Source organism: Rousettus aegyptiacus, unplaced genomic scaffold (genome assembly GCF_014176215.1).
Source record: "Rousettus aegyptiacus isolate mRouAeg1 unplaced genomic scaffold, mRouAeg1.p scaffold_m13_p_5, whole genome shotgun sequence".
Classification (NCBI taxonomy): Eukaryota; Metazoa; Chordata; class Mammalia; order Chiroptera; family Pteropodidae; genus Rousettus; species Rousettus aegyptiacus.
The window spans coordinates 119,831,391-119,850,917 of record NW_023416308.1 but is presented as its reverse complement, the minus strand read 5'-3'; the positions used below and the strand labels follow the sequence as shown (position 1 = coordinate 119,850,917).

General features: G+C 64.2%; 1 protein-coding gene across 3 annotated transcripts; it reads left to right on the top strand.

Moving 5' to 3' along the window:
• Positions 1–20: 20 nt before the first annotated feature.
• Positions 21–17,097, top strand: DHCR7 (7-dehydrocholesterol reductase). Of its 3 annotated transcripts, none has more exons than XM_016131465.2 (9): positions 21–142; positions 5,549–5,675; positions 7,660–7,748; positions 8,053–8,275; positions 9,588–9,678; positions 11,090–11,303; positions 13,158–13,362; positions 14,204–14,335; positions 15,746–17,097. In XM_016131465.2, exons 3-9 carry the CDS (start codon positions 7,666–7,668, stop codon positions 16,208–16,210), a joined length of 1,413 nt encoding a protein of 470 aa, XP_015986951.1. In that variant the 5' UTR covers positions 21–142; positions 5,549–5,675; positions 7,660–7,665; the 3' UTR covers positions 16,211–17,097. The 3 variants fall into 3 exon arrangements, with proteins under 3 accessions (XP_015986951.1, XP_015986959.1, XP_015986943.1); XM_016131473.2 differs by having other exon boundaries at positions 128–196; XM_016131457.2 differs by lacking the exon at positions 21–142 and adding an exon at positions 3,175–3,536.
• The last annotated feature ends 2,430 nt before the right edge of the window (positions 17,098–19,527 follow it).

Below are 19,527 nucleotides of genomic sequence, written 5' to 3'. Positions count from 1 at the left end.
TGCGACCAATCGCGGGGCGCAGGGACCCCAACCCGTGCAGAGCCCGCCTCCGATTGGTCTTCCACCCAGAAGCGTGAGCAGGGGGCGCGGCTACCACGGGCCTCACTACCTGGTGCTGGTGCGTGCAGAGCGGCGCGCGCAGGTGAGGATCGCGCTGCGGGGGCTCGTGCGGCCGTCAGGGCTGGGATCGCGCGAGGTGCGGGGCAGTGCGCAGGCGGGGAGGGGGTGCGTGGTCAGGTGGGCGAGGCATCCGTGCGCGCCTGTGAGACCGGGGCCGGTGCTCCTCCGGGGGCGCTGTGGCCGGGCGGAGCCGGCTGAGTGCTTCCTGGGCCGGGCTGGCCCACTCCTTCCTCCGGCGCCCCACGCGAGCAGACGCGGTTTTCTCTTTGAGGACGTAACGGAGCGGCAGCGTGCTCGCCGAGCACCTGGATGCAGGTGGAGGAGCCGCCGGACTGCTTTAACAGGAAGGGGTTCCTTAGGGCGGGCTCCCCGCCCGCAGGCGTGCAGGCCGACCCCACGAAAGGCTCCTCTCCCTTTTCAGCCAGCCCTACTTCCCTGCTCTTAAAATAATGATGCTTTGCCTCTTTCCTGGGCATTGTATAATTTTATTAAACGGGGCTTTAAGCGAAGGCATTGCTCTGGGAAGGTTTCTGACAAAAGGTAAAGAAAGGAGAGGGGAAATGAAATGTTTCTCTTAAAAGTAATGTGCGAGACTTCCCGTCGTTTCCTGGGGTTTCCCATGTGTCCCGCATTGTGCGTAGTGCTTTAAGGCTAATTCTCAGAATAACCCACCTGTTCGGCATCACCCTCATTTTACAGGTGAGGACACTGGGGTTCCCGAGAGGTGGCGTGACCGGTGGAGTCACATGTTAGAGGGCGGCAGAGCTGAGGTTCAAACCCATATCTCTGGTGACCTTGCTTCAGTGTGGGGGAGCGGCGCCTGCATTTAGGGGGGCTGGGAGTCGGGGCACAGCCCCATCCGGGCACTCCCACCCTCCAAACGCCTACGCTGCTGTTCAGCGTTGACCAGAGAGCAAGCATTCCATCCTGCCTGCCTGGTTTCTTTTGCCTAAAAGTTTGTGCCTGTCCAGTGACTTTCTGCCCAGAGTTGAGGAAGGAGCTTGGGTGGTCTGCCCTCAGATGCACCTGGCACCCAGTGCCCTGGTCTTAGGGCGGGGTGGCCCCCGTGCCCACCTGAGCTCTTCCTGCAGCCGCTTAGATGAGGAAGCAGGAGCCAAGGCCCACCGCGCGCCAGGCCGGGTGCCCAGATTTCAGACACGACCCGTCGGGGCTGCACGGTGGAGCGGGAAGGGCCCTTTGTACACTCTTGGTGGAGCAGAAAATGACCTCTTTCCGAGCACAACGTGGCGCATCGATCCCCTTTTGCTAGAATTTTGAAGAGTCCTGTTCATTCTGTCACATATGTAGATGTCTGGGATGAGGGAGTTGAGAAGCTCGGGGGCGCTGCTGGAGAGGCCAGGTGTTTGAAGGTCGCCCGGCGGTTGGGAGGGGAGGCCTCAGGGGCTGGAGTCCTTCCAACCGCAGGACGCTTTTCCACCGAAAAACAAGGACGGTTTGCACGTGACCCTCAGAAACATCCAAGCACAATTAGATCTCGGACTACTGCTAACGGCCCTTTTATGTAGGCTGCAGCTAAAAAAAAAAAAAAAAAGGCAGGTCTGTATAGCGGATCTGACGCATGCTGAGGCGGGACAGGGTGAGGAGGCAGAGCTGCAAGAGAATGTCCGTACGGGCCCATTTTTAGAAAGGAGGGCGTGTGTGTTGCGCGAAGCTCGCGAAACCATGTGGAAGAAGACTCCGAAGCCAGCGGCTCCCGGGCGCGGACCGGAGGGCACAGGCGAGGGCCTCGAACGTTTGGCTTCTTTCTCACCTTGCGACTTAGCAAGCGCGGCTTTCGCAGCTTTCAAAAAGCAGACCCCGGGGCTGCGGTCACAGCTGCAGTTCACCCCTTAGAACGGGGGGTCAGCGTCTCTGGGCATTTCCGTCCACCCAGGGCGCACGGCTGTCCCTGGAGGCCTCAGAAACTGCCCCGCCAGGAGCCCGAGCCAGGCCGGAGCTGTCCAGCACCAGGGGCTCCGAGGCAGCTGTCCAGCACCAGGGGCTCCGAGGCAGCTGTCCAGCAGCAGGGGCTCTGAGGCACGGCACAGCTGGAGAGCAGCCCCTGCGTCCGGCAAGCGAGGCTTGTGAGTTGCGTGTGGGAGCTGAGGGAGTGACCACACAGCCCGCGGGGGGCCGGAGGGGGTGAGGGATGTAGAAACGGTGCAGGTATCACCTGCAAGAATCGCCTGAACAGTCACCCTCACCGTGGGGACAGATGACCCTCCTGGCCCCAGTTACAGCCACAGATGTTCCCAGAATTGTGGACCTCATGACTCCAAGAGCTGGTAAAAAAAAAAACTTCGTTGTCGTTAAATTATCTCATCAGATATGTACGTTTCTATAAGAACAATTAGGAAAGGGGGGGAAAAGCCACCGACCCGTATGCCCAGTTTAATGTTTTGGTGCTTAGCTTTTTAAAATAGTCATTTTAAGGACAGACTTGCAACTCGTCCTTATGCCGTGACACGTCTGGGCACCTTTTCCTGTGTCGGGCTCATTTTCTAAACAGTCGCTGAATCTTCCCCTGACGGGCATGTTGTTACTTCCCCGATGTTCTCACTGAGTCATCGCGCAGCTGCCAGTGTTGTGCAAGTTGTGTGTCGCAAACCACGGTGCAAGTTCTCGCATCTGTTCACGCGTCCACCTGTCGGTGGCCCAGGACCAAGCCCTGCAGGGAGCTGCGGTTGGCCTGGCCTCAGACCGGGAGAACAGCCGCCCACCCCCTCGCCGACCCTGGCTTTTGTCGTTTATGTTTGTCTGAAGCGAAAGCACAGAGGCCGGTCTTTTTCAGCCTCTGCGCCTCCTCTGACGAGCACGTTTCCGAGACAGACCCCGCTGCTGGTGGTTGACGTCCCACCCCGACGTGGGTCTGTGGGTGTGTTCCCTGGAGTAGCACCCGGCACAGCACCCGGACATCAGTGCTGGCTTGGGTGTTTTCCTCCTGACCGTTTTAGAACTTGCTGCGCCTCCCAGGTGTGCCACGGAGGGTGGGATGTCATGGAGGGTGGGATCCCCGCGGGACCCGCTCCGTCCCCTAGGTCTGTGTCAGGGAACCACTCGCTCCACCCTCCTGCCTCGGCCTCTTCGCCCGGAAGGTGGGCTTGACAGCGCCCGCTCCCCAGGGCCCCCTGTGTGAGAATTCCGGGGGCCCGTGGGTGGCTGGAACCTGGTAGGGGCCCAGTAACTGGTTGTTATCTGTGACAGGCCCGATCGTCTGACAGTGACCTCCGACAGTATCTCGCATTCTCATATCTTGCCACTCCTCCTTGAAAGGCTCTGAGTCGCTCGTACCCGACAGAATGTGCCGGAAGTGACGGCATGCACCCTCCCAGGCCAGGGCAGCTTCGGCTTCGCTGGCTGGCAGCTCACTGGTTCCCTGTGCCTTCTCCGGTGGCCCTGAGGCCACCACTCTGTGGGTGAGTCCACGCGAAGGGCAGGCGCTCCAGCACACCCCGAAGCCATAGCTGCCTAGCCAGTGTCTCCCCAGATTCCTGACCCCCAAAACAGCAGGAGATGATAAAAAGACTTGTTTTAAGCCACTAACTGGAGGGGGGATTGGTTACGCAGTGGGCGAGCAGAACATTCGGGGTTTGGGCACGCGGCGGATGTACCCCCTTTGACTTCGGGGGTTGGTTGGTTTTGTAACTGCCAAGCGGGGCCCCCCGCTGCTGCCCTGCGTGAGCCCCGCTGAGCCCTCCTGTGGGCCGCGTGGTGCCGGCTGAGCAGACGCGTAGCTGAACGCTGACGAGGTCGGGCCGGGCCCTGAGCGCGCGGCGCCACGACCATCACGACCTTGACAGAGCGGATGAGGCTTTGCACGTGAGACCGAGGCCGAGCAAGAGACACAGAGGATCAGGGTCACACAGGTCGAACTCCTGGTGGGGACCCGCAGGCAGCGGGCACTGGTGCCGTGAGAAGCCGCGGCCTCGGTGGCGGCCTCGGGGTGTCTCGAGCCTTCGTCGAGCTCGTCCCAGCCCTCCCTGCCGTGGTCCTGGGTCTCTAGTGCACCCCCAAATTACTAAGCCCTTGAGGTGTCGAGAAGCTGCCATGGGGCCTAAATCATCAGTTTTGTGGGTCCCAGCCTGGTGGTAGAGATCGGGGTGCGGGGGGTACTCGTCCTGGCTCTCCCCCCCCGCCCCGAGGGTGGATCAGCATGAACAGCAGGCCTGGCTCACACAGCGAGGTCGCGGGGCAGAGAGGCCGCGACCCGGGGCTCCGCCTTTATCTGGGTCAAAGGTGGACGTCCGGGGTTCCGCGGTTTCTTGCTCGGCTGATTTAGAGCGTGAGAGTGGTCATTAGGGCACCAGGAGGGAGGAGCCGCGTCTCTCAGGTGGTCGGTCGGCCGGGGTACCCTGGGCGGTGTCGGGCGGTTTTGCTGGTGGCCGTGTCTAGACCGAGCCGGCAGTGTGGACGTCAGGCTCTGCGGGATTGCTGACCCGGCGGAGGAGGTTCACCGGTGCGAGGCCCGGCTGGAAGGACGCACGAGCCGCAGCCACGCGGGCGAGACGGCGAGACGCCTGCTCTGCTGGGCAGAGCGGCTTCCGTCCTTGAAACAGGCGCCTCGGCACCTAAAAGCTTAGCCGTCAGGCGTGGGCGCCACGATCGAGAGCTCAGCCCCGGCCGCTTTGCCCGGGTCATCCCCAGCCGGTGAGCGACGACAGCTCAGCCCCGGCCGCTTTCCCTGGGTCATCCCCAGCCGGTGAGCTGCGACGTCCCTTTAGCTGCCACCTGTGGACGGCAAACACCAACCCCGGCTGCTGGTCCGGGCGCCAGGCGGCCCCGTCCAGGTCACTGGCTCGTCTTTGTGCCTACGGGGGGGACACTAAGCCTTCTTCATCCAGCTGTAATGACACCGCAGACCACCCCTGCCCCGTGTGGGGGCGTTCGTGCCCCGAGGCACTCGTGAAGGTCTCGGGTCAGCCAGTGTCCCTAGAGCCAGGCTTCCGGCCCCGGGGGCTGTCCGGTCCAGGGGACTGTGGCCGCGGCTCTGTCCTTAGCACGTCGTGCCTCCGGGAACGCGCCTCTGGGGCCGAGCACACGCGGGGGCTCGATCTGGGCCGTGGGCACAGACAAGCTTCTAGAACATTTCAAGTGCAGCGCCGCCGCCCTGTGTATGTCTGCAAAGTGCCTGCTGGCCGCTCGGTGCTCCGCACGCCGGCTCACACCCACGGCCGCCTCCGGCCAGTCCCACCCCTGCTGTCAAGTCCTTTCTGGGTGCCTGACCCCGAGGGCACCGGGCAGGCGGGCAGCCTGGTCGGGGTGCCTGCGGGTTCACCCCCTCCCCCCCGTGGGCCCGCGTCCGAGGCCCCGCGTGCCGAGCTCTGCACCCCCGCTCGGGTCCGGCGTGGGCCTTGAGGGGATGTCATTTGGGGTCTTGTCTGAAGCGTCAGCCTCCTGAGCATTGTCTGCATCTTTGTGCCCCCTGCAGGGCTCGGCTCAGCGGGTTGAGAAGGACCACGCACGTGTCTCGGGTCACAGGAGACTAGAGGCTTTACGGGGCCCGGTTCCAGGACAGCCTCCGGTCTGCTGTGAGACTTCTCCACGCGAGGTTGCAGGTGAGGATCACGGTTCGCGGTCGCGGGCAGCGACCTTTCGGCTTTGGAAAATGAAGACGGCGAGACAGCTGCCACCTCTGCACCCGGCGTCAGCTCCTGTCCGAGTCTCAGGAGAAAAAAGTCCCCCGGCACACCTCCCTGTCCCCTGGCTCCAGTCGTCCGCTGCCCAGGGCGTTACAGAATTCAGTGCCTAGGACAAAGAGGCGACTTCTGGGAGGAGGGGGCAATGAGCTCTGCCATGAGCTCCAAACGCGTCTTTGGTCTCGTTTAACCCCTGGAAGGGACACTTCCTTCGAGCGCGAGCTCCGTCCGGCTTTCCCACTCGGCTCTCAGGCTGTCCCTTTCCAGCACGAGAGACGGTCCCCGGGTGGTGTCCACGGCTCGGCGTTGTCTCCACGAGGCTGCTCTGTGACCCGGGGCAGGAAGAGTGGCCGTCCCTTCCCGTGTGGCACGTGTGAGCGCCGCGCTGGAGACAGACGCGGTCGCCGTGGGATCGCGGGGCCGGTTAGTGGGGTTACCGGCGCCTCGCTTGTCCCATTCGCTGAGGCTTCTGCGCATCACGGGTTTTGTTTGTTTGTTTGTTTGTTTTTCTGGACGTTATAACATGGCTGTCGTTCCTGCTGATCATTTTTCTACACGGCGGGATTTATCGTTTCCACGAGGGGTTCTTGTGCCAGTGTGGACTGGGGACCCTCCGTCCACTGCACGGGCACCAGCCTGGTCTCCCCATGTCCTCACACCCACCGTGACCAGCTCTTCCATCCCGTGACTTCTCTGAATGACGCTTAACCTGGGAATGGGAGTCTAAGTTGGAAAAAGTTTTCCTTGGAAGTTCTTAAGTGTTTCAGCCCCATGTTCGAGAAGCCAGCTTGCTGCGGGCGTGACTCTCAATCCTCGCCGTCCTCTGGAAGCGTTTACCACCAGCGCCTTTCCCCCCCGGTATTCTGGGCCTTCACACCCCTGAACTTGCCCTGGATGGGGGCGTCACTGTGTCCCCCACGTTCCGACCGTTTAGGGCAGCGCTGGGTAGGTGGGTGTGCGAGGTTCCTCCTCCTGGCTTATCTTCGGTAGAGTGACTGTTGGTTGACCACCCACAGGTAGCAGACACTTCCAGGCCCTGGTAGCAGAGTGAGGACTCAGTCACGTGATCCCTGTCCTTGGAGATTTACATTCCGATGGGGGGTGCGGACAGGAAAGGTGCAACCCAGTAAATGAAGGAATTGCACGTGGCGAGCGGAGTTTTTAGGGAAATAAGTGGCGGGGAGAGTGACTGGGCACGGGGCCTGGGGAGCAGGCAGCGCAGACGGCCGGCCGGCTCCAGGGTTGGAGCAGGCAGCGCAGACGGCCGGCCGGCCCCGGGGCCGGAGCTGGCGCACGGCAACGGGCAGAGGAAGAACGGCACCGATGTGTTTGTGTTCGGATGTGTGGAAGGGTCACCCACAGACACGTGTGGCTGCTGTGCTAGTGCGTCCAGAAAAAAGTGCGTGGAACCTTAGCCAGTGGGAAGACAGGGCAGTCATGGCCGCCTGGGAAGATGAAGAGTCGCGCAGAGGAGGGGACAGCGCCGCAAGGCCTGACCGAGCTGACCGAGGAGGGGCGGGCTGCAGAGGAGGGGCAGGCGGTCCAGGTGGGGAAGGCGCAGGTGCGGGCGAACGGGACAGGGACAGCCCGTGTCCAGGGTGCCGGGTGGAGCAGCAGGAGCAGGTCAGGAGACGCGGCCCCGAGCTGCGGTGGCCCGGCTCACTGCCACCAGCTCAGGAGGGCGACTCCCCTCCGGCAAGAGCAGAAGCAGAGAGGCCAGGCGAGGGCGTGCCGGTCAGGTCGCAGGAGAGGGGGTCTGGGTGGCGGTCTCGTCCCTGCCTGGACTCTGAGGGGCGGAGAGTGACGGAGGCCACCCCGGCAGGGCCCGGGGGCTGCGGCAGGGGGTGCGGCGTCTGCTCTTGGTGGGACAGCCCGAGCCCCTCTGACTTCTCTCCTCCCCTAGGGCCCGATGGTGGTGAAAGCCCAGCCCGGCGCTCCCAAAGCCAGGCGTCCAGGCGGAGATGTGGCACAGGGACAGTGGGGTCGCGCCTGGTAAGGACCGCGTCGCGGGGTTTTACGGACCTATTGAATTTTCTTGTTGTCAACACTCACAAAAGATAAGCTGCTTCCCATTTTATAAAGTAAGGGATTTTTAGAAAAGGGGAAACTGTGCCGGGCCGGGGAGCCGGGGGGACTGGGCGCGGGTGCATGGGTGCCCGGAACGGCGGCAGCTGCCGGCCCCGTGGGGCACGCGAGGCCTTCCCGCACGCGCGCCCCGGCCCGGGGCGTTCCGCGGGTGCCCCCCGGGGCGCGCGGCCGGCGCCCCGGGCCCGCCTGACGCCCGCGCCCCCCGCAGGGAGGTGGACTGGTTCTCGCTGGCCAGCGTCCTCTTCCTGCTGCTCTTCTCGCCCTTCATCGTGTACTTCTTCATCATGGCGTGTGACCAGTACGGCTGCTCGCTGACCGCCCCCGTGCTGGACCTGGCCACCGGGCGGGCTCGCCTCTCGGACATCTGGGCCAAGACGCCGTCTCTGACGAAGGAGGCGGCCTGGCTCTACGCCTCGTGGGTCACGTTCCAGGTCAGCCCTTCCCAGCCCCGTGCCGGGGCGCCGTGGGCGTGGGGTCCTGGCCGCCGTCTGGGGGACGGAGTCCTCGCTCCGGGTGGCGTTCCCGTGCGGGCGCCCAGAGGGGCGCTGCCTGCAGCCTGCTGTCCTTGGCCTCCTCGCCAGACAGGGCCGGCAGCAGCCGGCGGCATCGGGGTGCCCGCCATGCCTGCAGTCCGGGAGGCCCGGCCAGCCCAGGCGGGCATTGTCCACGGCGGAGATCGTTCCCTGTGACGGCCCGCGGGGAGGGGCACTGGCCACCCATCCCTGAGGGACGCTCGGTGACAAGGGACACCAAGCCCGTGTTCCCGCCGGGTCGTCCCGGGAAGGGCGCCTCAGTCCTGTGGGACCCCACAGCCTCGCAGACCGGCAGGCATTCGCCAGGAGGGGAGTTGGCAGCGAACCTGCCCTTTGGCAGAAGGCAGCCCGGGCTTTCGTGCCCTGGCGGATGCTCCCACCCTGGGGCCCCAGCTGCCCGCCTTCCTGGTCCCTCTCACGGCAGGCGTCTCGGCCCCTTTGGGTGGGAGCGACTGGGGGTGGCCCGAGTCGCAGCAGCCTAGGAGTGGAAAGATCCCGAGTGCCCGTCGACGGGTGCCCGGGCGAATGAGCGCGGGGCGTCCATGGGTGCAGCGTCCTTCGGGCAGAAGCGGAGTGGCCTTCCGACGCCCGCTCCCACGGGGGGAGCCTGGGTGGACACTCCGCTGAGGGACAGGGACCGGCTGCGGCGGGCAGGTCCGGAGGGCTCCGTTCACGGGGGATGCCCAGAGCAGGCAGTGCAACGGGGCGGGAGCAGAGCCGCGGTCGTCGGGCCGGCCGGAGTGGACCGGGGCGGGGGTGGCTGCTGACCGGTACACGGTTCCCTGTTGGGGCGATGAGAACGTTCTGGAAGTAGGTGGGAGTGACAGTCTTATGACCTTGAGGCGTGCCGGACGCCACTGACCAGGGCTCCCTGAAAGGGCGCGTTTTAAGGTATGTGGCTTATTCATCCGTTTTTTTTTTTTTTTTAAATGCTCCTAGGAAAGTGAGGGGGACGGACTCGCAGGTTCTCAGAAGCGGGGAGAGTGAGCCCCACGGGGAGGGCGCCCCGTTGTTCAGAGCGGTACCCCCCCCCCCGTCTGGCGCCCGCGAAGCCCGCAGTCAGCGCCCGCGGGAAGAGGAGCCGCCGTGAGCGGGGGCCCCACGGTCGCCCGGCGCCCCCGGCCCGTCGCCTCCGTCAGCGGGAGCAGGGCCACGTGACGTGCCGGGCCCCGGGCCGCCGGCGGCCGAGCTCAGACCCTCCGTGTTGCAGGTGCTCCTGTACGTGCTGCTCCCCGACTTCTGCCACCGCTTCCTGCCCGGCTACGTGGGCGGCACGCAGGAGGGCGCCGTGACCCCCGCAGGTAACCTCCCCGAGCTCGGCCCCCGCCAGCCGTGCCCCGTCCCCCCGTCTCGTGGGGCCTGCCCTCCACTGTCCCGCAGTCTGCTCACCGACGGATGAGCGGTGCTCAGAAGTTTCGCGACAGCCGAGGGCGGCCCGGCTCTGGCCCGGACGTGGGGTCGGGGCTCACGCTCCTCGGTAGAGAGGGGCCCAGTGGCCCTGCCCCATGGCCGGTGGCCAGCAGTGGGCTGCTGGAGCCTCTCCCCGCAGAGGACACCGCGGGCCCACCAGTGAGTGGCACCTGGGGGGTGGCTTTTGTTGGGGGGCTGCCTGTTCCTTTCATTCCCTTCGGTCTCCGGGAACCTGGCAGCCTGGCAGACGGCACCCCACCCTGTCCCAGCCTGCAGAGAGCATCTGGGCGGTGGGGGGTGGGGCGCAGGGTTCCTGAAAAGCACCTCAGGGCATCCTCTCTCCTTGTCCCCAAAGTCTAGCAAACCGCAGGCCAGTTAGTTACTCAGTGCCCCAGTGTGGCCGAGCCAGACGGGGGTCACCTGCAGAGCCAGGGTCTGAACACCGAGTTTTACGCTGGAGGAATTAGGCCATTTATTTGCAGGGCGCCAAGCGAGGGGAACAGGAAGCGATTTTCAGTCATGGGCTTTTAAAGGCGGACGCCGAGGGCCGGGTGTTGGGGCCGTGGGTGGAGCCGTTCGGGGCTGGGGGCACTGTGCAAGCACCGTGGCTTCCCTAGGCTGATTGATTTGGTCCCCGGTGTCATCTCCTCTGAAGCCGTTAGGACTGGTCGGCCAGTCCAAGCGGGGTGAGGAGCCCGGAGCCTGCAGGGCACCTCCTGATTGTGCGTCAGAGATCTCATCTTTAAAGCAAGAGGCAGACGCTCAACATCTCGCCACCCTCGTCATCGGTTACGCCGCCATTGCTCTACGCGTAACTAGCGCGTTTCCTTTGATCTCCAGCAAAGCGCGCTCTTAAATATTTTTGTCCCGGAAGTCGCTTTGCAGGCGGGGCCCGTAGGACGTGACCGACACACGTCGTCTTTGACTAAAAGTTACGCGAGAACCAGAGCGATCGGGACGTTTAGCGAAAACCTCTCACTGCGTTGCGAGGCCCCGTGGTCAAACACCGCGTGGTCTCTGTTAACTGCCGGTTAGGGAGAGCCAGCACCGTGGAATCCTTCCTCCCAGACCCCACCGGCAGGGCGGTTAGTTCCTGGGCCAGCAGCAGCGGGAGGCACACCCCTGGCAGGTCGGCTTGGGATCTCGCAGGGCTGCAGAAGCCGACCAGCTCTCTGGGTTGGAGCTGGAGTGCCCTAGACCTGGGCCTGAGCACCCGAGACCCAGAAAGCGAGCAGGCGGGGCCTGAGCCTGCTGCCGTCATGCTTAGGCACACACCTCGATCCGTAAATCTTCCCTCCGCAGGGGCCGTCAACTTGTACGAGGTCAACGGCCTGCAGGCGTGGCTCATCACGCATCTGCTGTGGTTCGCGAACGCCCACCTCCTGTCCTGGTTCCCCCCCACCATCATCTTCGACAACTGGATCCCGCTGCTGTGGTGTGCCAACATCCTCGGCTACGCCGTGTCCACCTTCGTGATGATCAAGGCCTACTTGTTCCCCACCAACGCCCAAGACTGGTACGCCCTGCGGGGGCCCGGCGGCGGGGTGGTGTGCGCTCCCAGCCCGTGCTTCGTCCCTGACTTGGGGGCGCGGCCTCAGAGCCCTGGGGGGCAGGGGTCCATGGCTCGACGGAGGGGCGAAGTGGAACTGTTTTGACTCGGGGAGCACCCTTTCTAAATGTCTGGGTGGCATCTGCCCGAGGAGGAATGCAGTTGGAGATGGCCCGGTCTGTCTTTGGTGGCCGAGTCATCCGGGTAGGGAGCAGGGGAGTGGGGAAAGGCAACTTCCGGCTCCGGGGGCAAAGGGGGGAGCCCCTTGCCCCTCTCTCTGGGACATCAGTGTGGCCTGGCACAGTCAGGGAGTCTTATTGTTTGAGTAGCATTAATGTAGCAGCTTCTCAGGGAAAGTTCTACAGGTTGAGGCTCGTTTGATTAAAGACTCGGGTTGGATGGTGGTCATCTATCCATGATCCATTTATCCGTCATCTATCCGTCCATCCACCCGGCCATCTGCCCATTCACACATTTGCCGATCACACATCCACCCACCCGTCCGTCTGTCCATCCATCCATCCATCCACACATACATCTATCCACTCACCCACCCATCCACCCACCTGTCCATCCATCCATCCATTTATTCATTCATTCATCCACCCATCCATCATCTACCCACCCGCCCAGCTGTCAATCCGTCTGTCCATTCATCCATCCATCCGTCGTCCGTCCGCATATCCACCCATCCACCCAGCTAACTACCCACCCATCCATCATCTACCCACCCACCCATTCAGCCAGCTGTCAAACCATCTGTCCATCCATCATCCTTCCCTCCCTCCCTCCCTCCTTCCCTCCCTCCCTCCTTCCCTCCCTCCCTCCTTCCCTCCATCCGTCCATCATTAGCAGACGTTTGTTGGGTTCCTCCTGCAGACAGGTGTAGGCGGTGGGGTTTTAGGTGTGAACAAGACTCTCCTCACGGTGCTTACATTTTAGTCTGGGGCCCAAAACGGCGAAGTGTTTCCTTCCCCCCCTGGGCTCTGGGGGAGCGTCTGGACGACGGTGCTTCGTGGCTTGTGCGACGACCAGGTGATGAGGCTGGTCTTCCATGGCTCGTGGAAACCTTTTGGCTGCTTTACAACCTTATCGCCTTTGGTGGACTTTGTATGTTTTGCTTCTTTCTGCTTATCCTGAGGGAAATGGACGTGGTAACGTGTTTCTGATTAACACAGAAATCTCTGCGTGTGCACACAGGGTATCCCTAACGAGGGACCTCCACAGGGGTGACTTGGTTGATTCTCCGGTCACCCCTGGAGGGGACTGTGGGGTCAGGTCACCAGGGCAGTGAGCCGTTAAGAAACGGATCTAGCGAGGCAACATGCGGGCCCTGGAGCCGGACACCTGGCTCTGAGCGTGGTGCTTGTCACGACTCCTCGTCTTGGCATAATTTACGATGCACGCGGGAGGCCTCGGCGCCCTGTGTGTTCATTTCAAACGTGCTCGCTGCAGACTAAAGCCTGAGTGCAGTGGAGCCTTTGGCCTCACGTGCGCTGTGCCTCAGGGAGCCCTGGGTTGGAGAGGAGCCCGGGCCCGGCCCGCGGAAGCCGTGAGCACTGGCGCGTGCCCGCGGCCCCCCGGGCCAGAGCGAGCCGCTCTCAGTGCCGCTTCCCTGGGCATCTGAGCAGGGCCGGGGAAGCGGCTGAGGCTGCACCCTCCGGTGGCTGGTCCTCGCAGCTCACGCCGGCCCCGGCCCGGGTCACCGTGTGCCTTCGGCGCCGGGGCCAGGCCAGGCGCCTCTGCCCAGGCACGCGGAACGGGCCCCGGGGTGTGTGAGCGGCTCCTTGACTGACGGTGTCTTTCCTTTACATTTTTAAGCAAATTCACAGGCAATTTCTTCTACAACTACATGATGGGTATTGAGTTCAACCCCCGGATCGGGAAGTGGTTCGACTTCAAGCTCTTCTTCAACGGACGCCCGGGCATCGTCGCCTGGACTCTCATCAACCTGTCCTTTGCCGCCAAGCAGCGGGAGCTCTACGGCCACGTGACCAACTCCATGGTCCTGGTCAACGTCCTACAGGTAGCCTGTCTGCGGCCAAAGCGGGCGGACCCCTGGGTGCTTGCCGGGCACTGGGGAATCCCGAAAGCAGGATGTTTTCCAAAGACCCTAATCCACCGCTCTGAGGGGGGCCCAGCCCGGCCCCCGTGTGCCCCGGGCTGTGGGCTGCCCCGGGGGACTTCCCCAGAGGACACCTGTTAGCAGCTTGAGCGTTGTCAGAGGGACCCGCTCACAACCGGGCCACGGTCACGGTCACAGCCTCTGGGGTGTGCTCACCACACAGTCCCTGTCTCAGGCCACCCCCTCAAGGCGGGGCACGATGGTGTGACTGACCCCCCCGTCCCCCCTGCAGAGGCCAACGTTGGTCTCCTCCACCCCCGCGGGGCACGGCGGGCGCCCGGCCGTGCCGGCCACGTGAGGCGAGTCGCGTGGCGAGTCACGCTGCAGGGCATGCGCTGGGGCTCTCAGCCCGGCGACGGGCGGAGCTGCTGGCGTGCGGGGCGGTGCATGCTGACCCTCCTCCGCGGCCCGCCCCTTCCACCCTGAGCCGCCGTGCTCCGCCCTGAGCCCCCCAGCCTGGGCGTCACCTCCTGGACACTGTGGGGCGCCCCCCCCTTCCTGTCATCGTTTGTGGGCCCTCCTCGCCCTCTTAGACCTCAGATTCTCTGAGGACAAGGACCCCCTGCCCGCCCCAGCCCCCCATGTTCCAGGCTGGGCAGGAGGTGCTCCCACAGCCTGGCGGTGCCCGTCGCCAAGGCGGCTCCGTGACAGCAGGGCCCCTTCCGCACCCACGCGGGCGGTTTGTGGAGGGGCCCGCCCCGCCCGTGCCCCCTGGCTGGACGCAGCCCTCTGTGTCCTGCAGGGCATCTACGTGCTGGACTTCTTCTGGAACGAGGCCTGGTACCTGAAAACCATCGACATTTGCCACGACCACTTCGGGTGGTACCTGGGCTGGGGAGACTGTGTCTGGCTGCCTTACCTTTACACGCTGCAGGTGAGGATGGGGCGGGGAGCCCCTGACCGCCGCACCCGCCGCTCGGTCCCCAGGCCCGGCCACGGCTGCCCCCCAGGCAGACGACTGAGCATGTACTGAGCTTTGCTCCTGCACAAGTATGTGTCCTTGGCAGGCGTGGGAGCCGGCGAAGGCTCAGTGTGAGAGTCAGCTCCGGCGGCCACAGCCAAGTCCCACAGGCGGGGGCCTAAGCCACAGACACTGACTCTCTCCAGTCTTGAGGGCTGGAAGTTTGAGACCCGGGACTAAGGGATGGAGTGGGGTTTATATTCTTATTTATTCAAATTCTTTTGCTTAAAAGACAGAAAGGCATTTTTCTTACCTTTCGTTCTCCTTAAATACTACGCGAGGCTCTACGTGGGGCCAGGCCCGTGTGGGTGCGGTGTGGGGCGCAGGGGTGAACCCGGTGCGTGGGCACTGCCCTCTGGGCACTCACGGTGCTGGGAAAGGCCATGAGACAGGCAGCCCAGGGCGGGGGGGCTGACCCTGATAGACGGAGCCCCCTGCCACTTTGGGGGTCAGCAGAAGTCCCCAGGGGCAGCCCTGGCCGGGCCGAGGGTGGAGTCCTGAGGTTGTTGTGGTGAAGATATTCCGGGGGTGGGAGGGGGTAGTGCGGAGTCTCATTGGCAAGAGCTCGTGGCTGGGGGCGGGGGGCATGCGGGGAGCCGAGGAGGATGCGGAGGGCACGAAGCAGACCGTCACGGCGTGCGGGCCGGCGGGAGGCGTTCTCACCCCGGAGGCCGGAGGACAGAGCAGAGCTCCACACAGGAGTCAGCGTGCGAGGTTGGGGGGGACAGAGGGGAGGGACGGGGTATCCTCGGGTAGACGGCAGGCAGGAGGCCTGGGCTGGTCTGAGGCCGTTGGCTGTGGCGCTCGCTCTCGTTCTTGGGGGCCCGTCTCTTCTCTCTCGCGACCTTCAACTGATTGGGGGCGGCCCGCCCACGCCACGGGGGGGCCGTGCGCTTCCCTCCGAGTCCGCCGAGGGGAACCATCAGTCACTCCTACAGAACCCTTTCAAACAGCGAGGCTGCTGTCTGGCGGAATATTGGGGTGCCGTGGCCTGGGCTAAGGGGGCACGTAAAATCAGCCGACATTGTGTTACAGTGAAACGGCATCTTTTATACCACGTTGTAGGTTTTACGTCGTGTGTTACATACGTGTTTTATACTACGTGTAATCGTGTGTATCGACGTGCACACGTGTGTACCTGTAGGTCAACGGACAGATAGGAGGGCGGGTTGGTGGGCAGAGATACTAATCTGTGTATTTCCTCGTCCGCCCCCCTCCCCGGCCCTGACCCACGCTGGTGGGCGGGTGGCCGGGGGCAGAGGCCCTGTGGCGGGCCGGGACCCTGGGGCGGCCGTGCGTGACCTCTGCCCTCTGGCCCCGCAGGGCCTGTACCTGGTCTACCACCCCGTGCAGCTGCCCACCGCTTACGCCGCGGGCGTCCTGCTGCTGGGCCTGCTGGGCTACTGCATCTTCCGGATGGCGAACCACCAGAAGGACCTCTTCCGCCGCACAGACGGCCGCTGCCTGATCTGGGGCCGGAAGCCCCGGGTCATCGAGTGCACCTACACGTCGGCCGACGGCCAGAAGCACCACAGCAAGCTGCTGGTGTCGGGCTGCTGGGGCGTGGCCCGCCACCTCAACTACACGGGCGACCTGCTGGGCAGCCTGGCCTACTGCCTGGCCTGCGGCGGGGGCCACCTGCTGCCCTACTTCTACGTCGCCTTCATGGCCATCCTGCTGACCCACCGCTGCCTGCGCGACGAGCACCGCTGCGCCAGCAAGTACGGCGGCGACTGGGCGCGCTACACCGCCGCCGTGCCCTACCGCCTGCTGCCCGGGCTCTTCTAGGGGCGCGGAGGGGCCCCGAGGGGGCGCAGAGCCGGCCGCGCCCCGCGGGGGCCGCCGCGGCCTCGTCGTCTGCAGGCCGGGCGCATGGCGGGCGGCCGTGGCGGCCCGCGCGTCCCCCGCCCCTCGTCCCGAGGGCTCCCGCTGCCCTCTCACCGGCAGACGTGACCGGTTTCTCTCTCGGGTCCAGGGAGGAGGCGGGCCGGCCACCCCTGAGCGCCCATGCTGAGTTTCTCCTCTCCACTGGGGGCCGTGCGCTCTGCCGCCCGGACAGACCGGGGCCTGACGCCGAGCGGGTTGGCACTCAGCTCTGGGTCACGACTTCGCCTGCCCGTGCGGAGGAGCAGGGACCTGGGTCTGGGGGGAGCCGCCCGCGGCTGGTTCCCGCCTCGGCTCCAGACCCGGCCTCCGTCGCCTGCTCCGGACGGCGGCGGGATGCAGGCCGCAGACCCACACACGCACACCGGGGCTGGCGGTACGGGCCGGCATTGCCGCCCGGGCCGGCGCGTCTCCGGGTCCTGCTGTTTCCTTGTTGTTCACAGCTACCAGGGGCTCGGGGAGGGGACAGCCAGGGCGCGCAGGCCCGACGTGAGGCTGTGGCTCCCGGTGCCACCTCCCAGGGAGCAGCCGTCTGTCTGTCCGCCTCCGGCAGGACGTTCCCGGCTTGCACACAGACTGGCCCAGGCAACCCAGAAGCCCCGCCCACCAGCTGGGGCCTCACTGTGCCTTCTCCACAGAGGCCCAAGCCCCAGCCTTGGGGAGGGGACCCCCTCTCCAGTGCCCCTTCCTGCGGGCATGCTCCCTCAGCCCTGGGGTGTTCTCGAAAAGCCTCTTTCAATGTGACTGCCTTATGAGAGTAATGGTTCTTTACATTAAACTTCCAGGTCAAACTGCGTGGTTTCTGTCCCTGCGTGGCTTGTCCCCGCGTGGGACTCAGGAGTGGTGTCTTCTGTTGGGGGCGTTCCATCAGCCAAGGAAGAAAGCCCAGCTTGGCTGCCAGCCCCCAGCAAGTGGCGGGGACTCGGCAAGCTGGTGCCAGGCTCGCCTTCCCCTGGGGAAACGGAAGAGTGGGCCCGGCTGGGAGCCCCGGGCGGGGAGGGGACGGGACGGGACAGGCAGGGCGGCGGCGTCCCTGTGTCACGGCAGAGCTGGCTGAACCGCCTGCCAGGCCTCGTCAGGCCAAGTCGAGGACACAGGTGTCCGGTCCTGGCGCCCACCCTGCCCACTGGAGCTCGTGGGTCCGGGGGGGTCCCAGCATCTGTGCTTGTCACGAGCCGCACGGGGGATTTGAACACCTGCTGGACCAGGGGCCCACTGCCCCCTGGCCGCGGCGAGCGGGCCCCGCCGTTTCTTCCTCCTCAGATGGGGAGCAGACTCGTGTGGAGGAGGCTGCGGCGTGGCGGTCGTCAGCGCAGAACCCGGCTCCTCTGAGACCAGCCGCTGCGTGACCTCGGGCCGGCGACCGGCCCTCTCTGTGCGTCGGTGTCCTCGTTGGGAAGACGAGGGTGGCCCTTAGCTTCCCGCCTTGCTGTGGAGGGCCGGTAGCAGGCGTGCTCTCGTCCCCACCTCGGGCGGCTCCCGTCATCCGGCCGAGGTCGCCTGTGTGGGGTCTCCGTGCTGGCTGCAGGGTGGTCTTAGACACGGGACACTCAGCAGCCACCTGTGCACAGTGAGGTCAGACCAGCCGGCCTGTCGGTCACTGCTTACAAAGTACATTAAATTCTCAGGGAGGCCTTGGCCCCTGGACCGCTGTGAAGACAACCTAGCCTTCCGGCCACTCCCCAGGGGAGGGGCTGTGGGTGCTCCTCTGGCCCCCAGTCCCACCAAGGGTCGATAGCCCCCAGGACAGGGCTGGTGCAGGAGCCCACATGGGCACAGTCAGAGAGGCTGCGACCTGTGATATTAGAGCGTCCTGCCCTCCCCTTCACTCACGGGGCCTTGGACAATTGCCCCCCCCCAGAATCCACCCACTGTTGCAGCAGTGTGCCATGAAATGTCACCTCCAACCTGCTCTTCGATCCCCAAAATTTGGTGTTGGGCGAGGTTAGATTTGGTGTTGTGTGAGTTGGATTTGGAGCTGAGTGGGGTTGGATTTGGTGTTATGTGAGTTTCGATTTGGTTCTGAGTTTTCGTTTTGGATCTGGGTGTGGTTGGATTTGGTGTTGTGTGAGGTTGATTTGGAGTTGTGTGAGGTTGGATTTAATGCTGAGTAGGGTCGGATTTGTAGCCGGGTGAAGTTGGATTTGGTGTTGTGTGAGGTTATATTTGGAGCTGAGTGAGGTGGGTTAGGAGCTGGGCAAGGTTGGATTTGGTGTTGTGTGAGGTTGGATTTCCAGCTGAGTGAGGTTGAATTTCTTGTTGGGTGAGGTTGGATTTGGAGTTGCGTAAGCTTGTGCTGGTGTTGGGTGAGTTAGGATTTGCTGTTGTGTGAGGTTAGACTTGGTGCTGAGTGGGGTTGGATTTGTTGTTGTGTGAGGTTGAGTTTGGTGCTGAGTGGTTTTGGTTTTCGAGCTGGGTGTTGTTGGATCCGGTGTTGGGTGAGGTTGGATCCGGTGTTGAGTGAGGTTGGATTTGGAGCTGTGTGAGGTTGGATCCGGTGTTGGGTGAGGTTGGATTTGGAGCTGAGTGAGGCTGGATTTGGAGCCAAGGGGCTGGCAGGTCACTTGTCCTGCTGAAGTGAGGGCAGACACACACACAGGCGCAGGGGGCGCAGGCGCTCGCTCCCGTGACACCGCCCGCGAGCGGCAGGGGCCCCGTTTGCACCCCAGTGCACGCATCTGCCGTCCTGCCGTAACCGACGCCCACAAACGTGGCTGGGAACAACACGACGTTCTTACGGTTTGGAGGCCAGAGACCACGGCCAGCTGTAAGGACTGAGTTCGAGGCGTCGGCAGGGCTGTGCTCCCTCCAAGGGGCGGGGGCGTCGGTCTCCCCGCCTCTTCCCACTCCCTCCTGCGCTCGCTGTCTCCGTCCCATCACCCAGGTGCCGGTGAGGACACTGGCCGCCAGGGCGAGCTCCCACCCACCGGCCATCGCAGCCACAGCGACCCGCAGGCCTTGGGGTCCGGACGTGGATGTTTCTGGGGCCGTCCCTTGGGCCCCGTGCCGGGCAGCCGCGCCGGCCTGTCCGCGGCCGGGTCCTGCTCACTCAGTCTCTCTCTTTTATTCACCACTAACGTAACAACCCCGTCGGTAGGGAGAGCCCGTCACCCAAAGCAGAACACAGACGTCGCGGGAAGAGACGCACGTGTAACGTGCTTGTCGAAGGCTCGCTGTCTCCGATGCGTACAGCCGGTCAGCTGTCCGCACTGCTGGGTGGG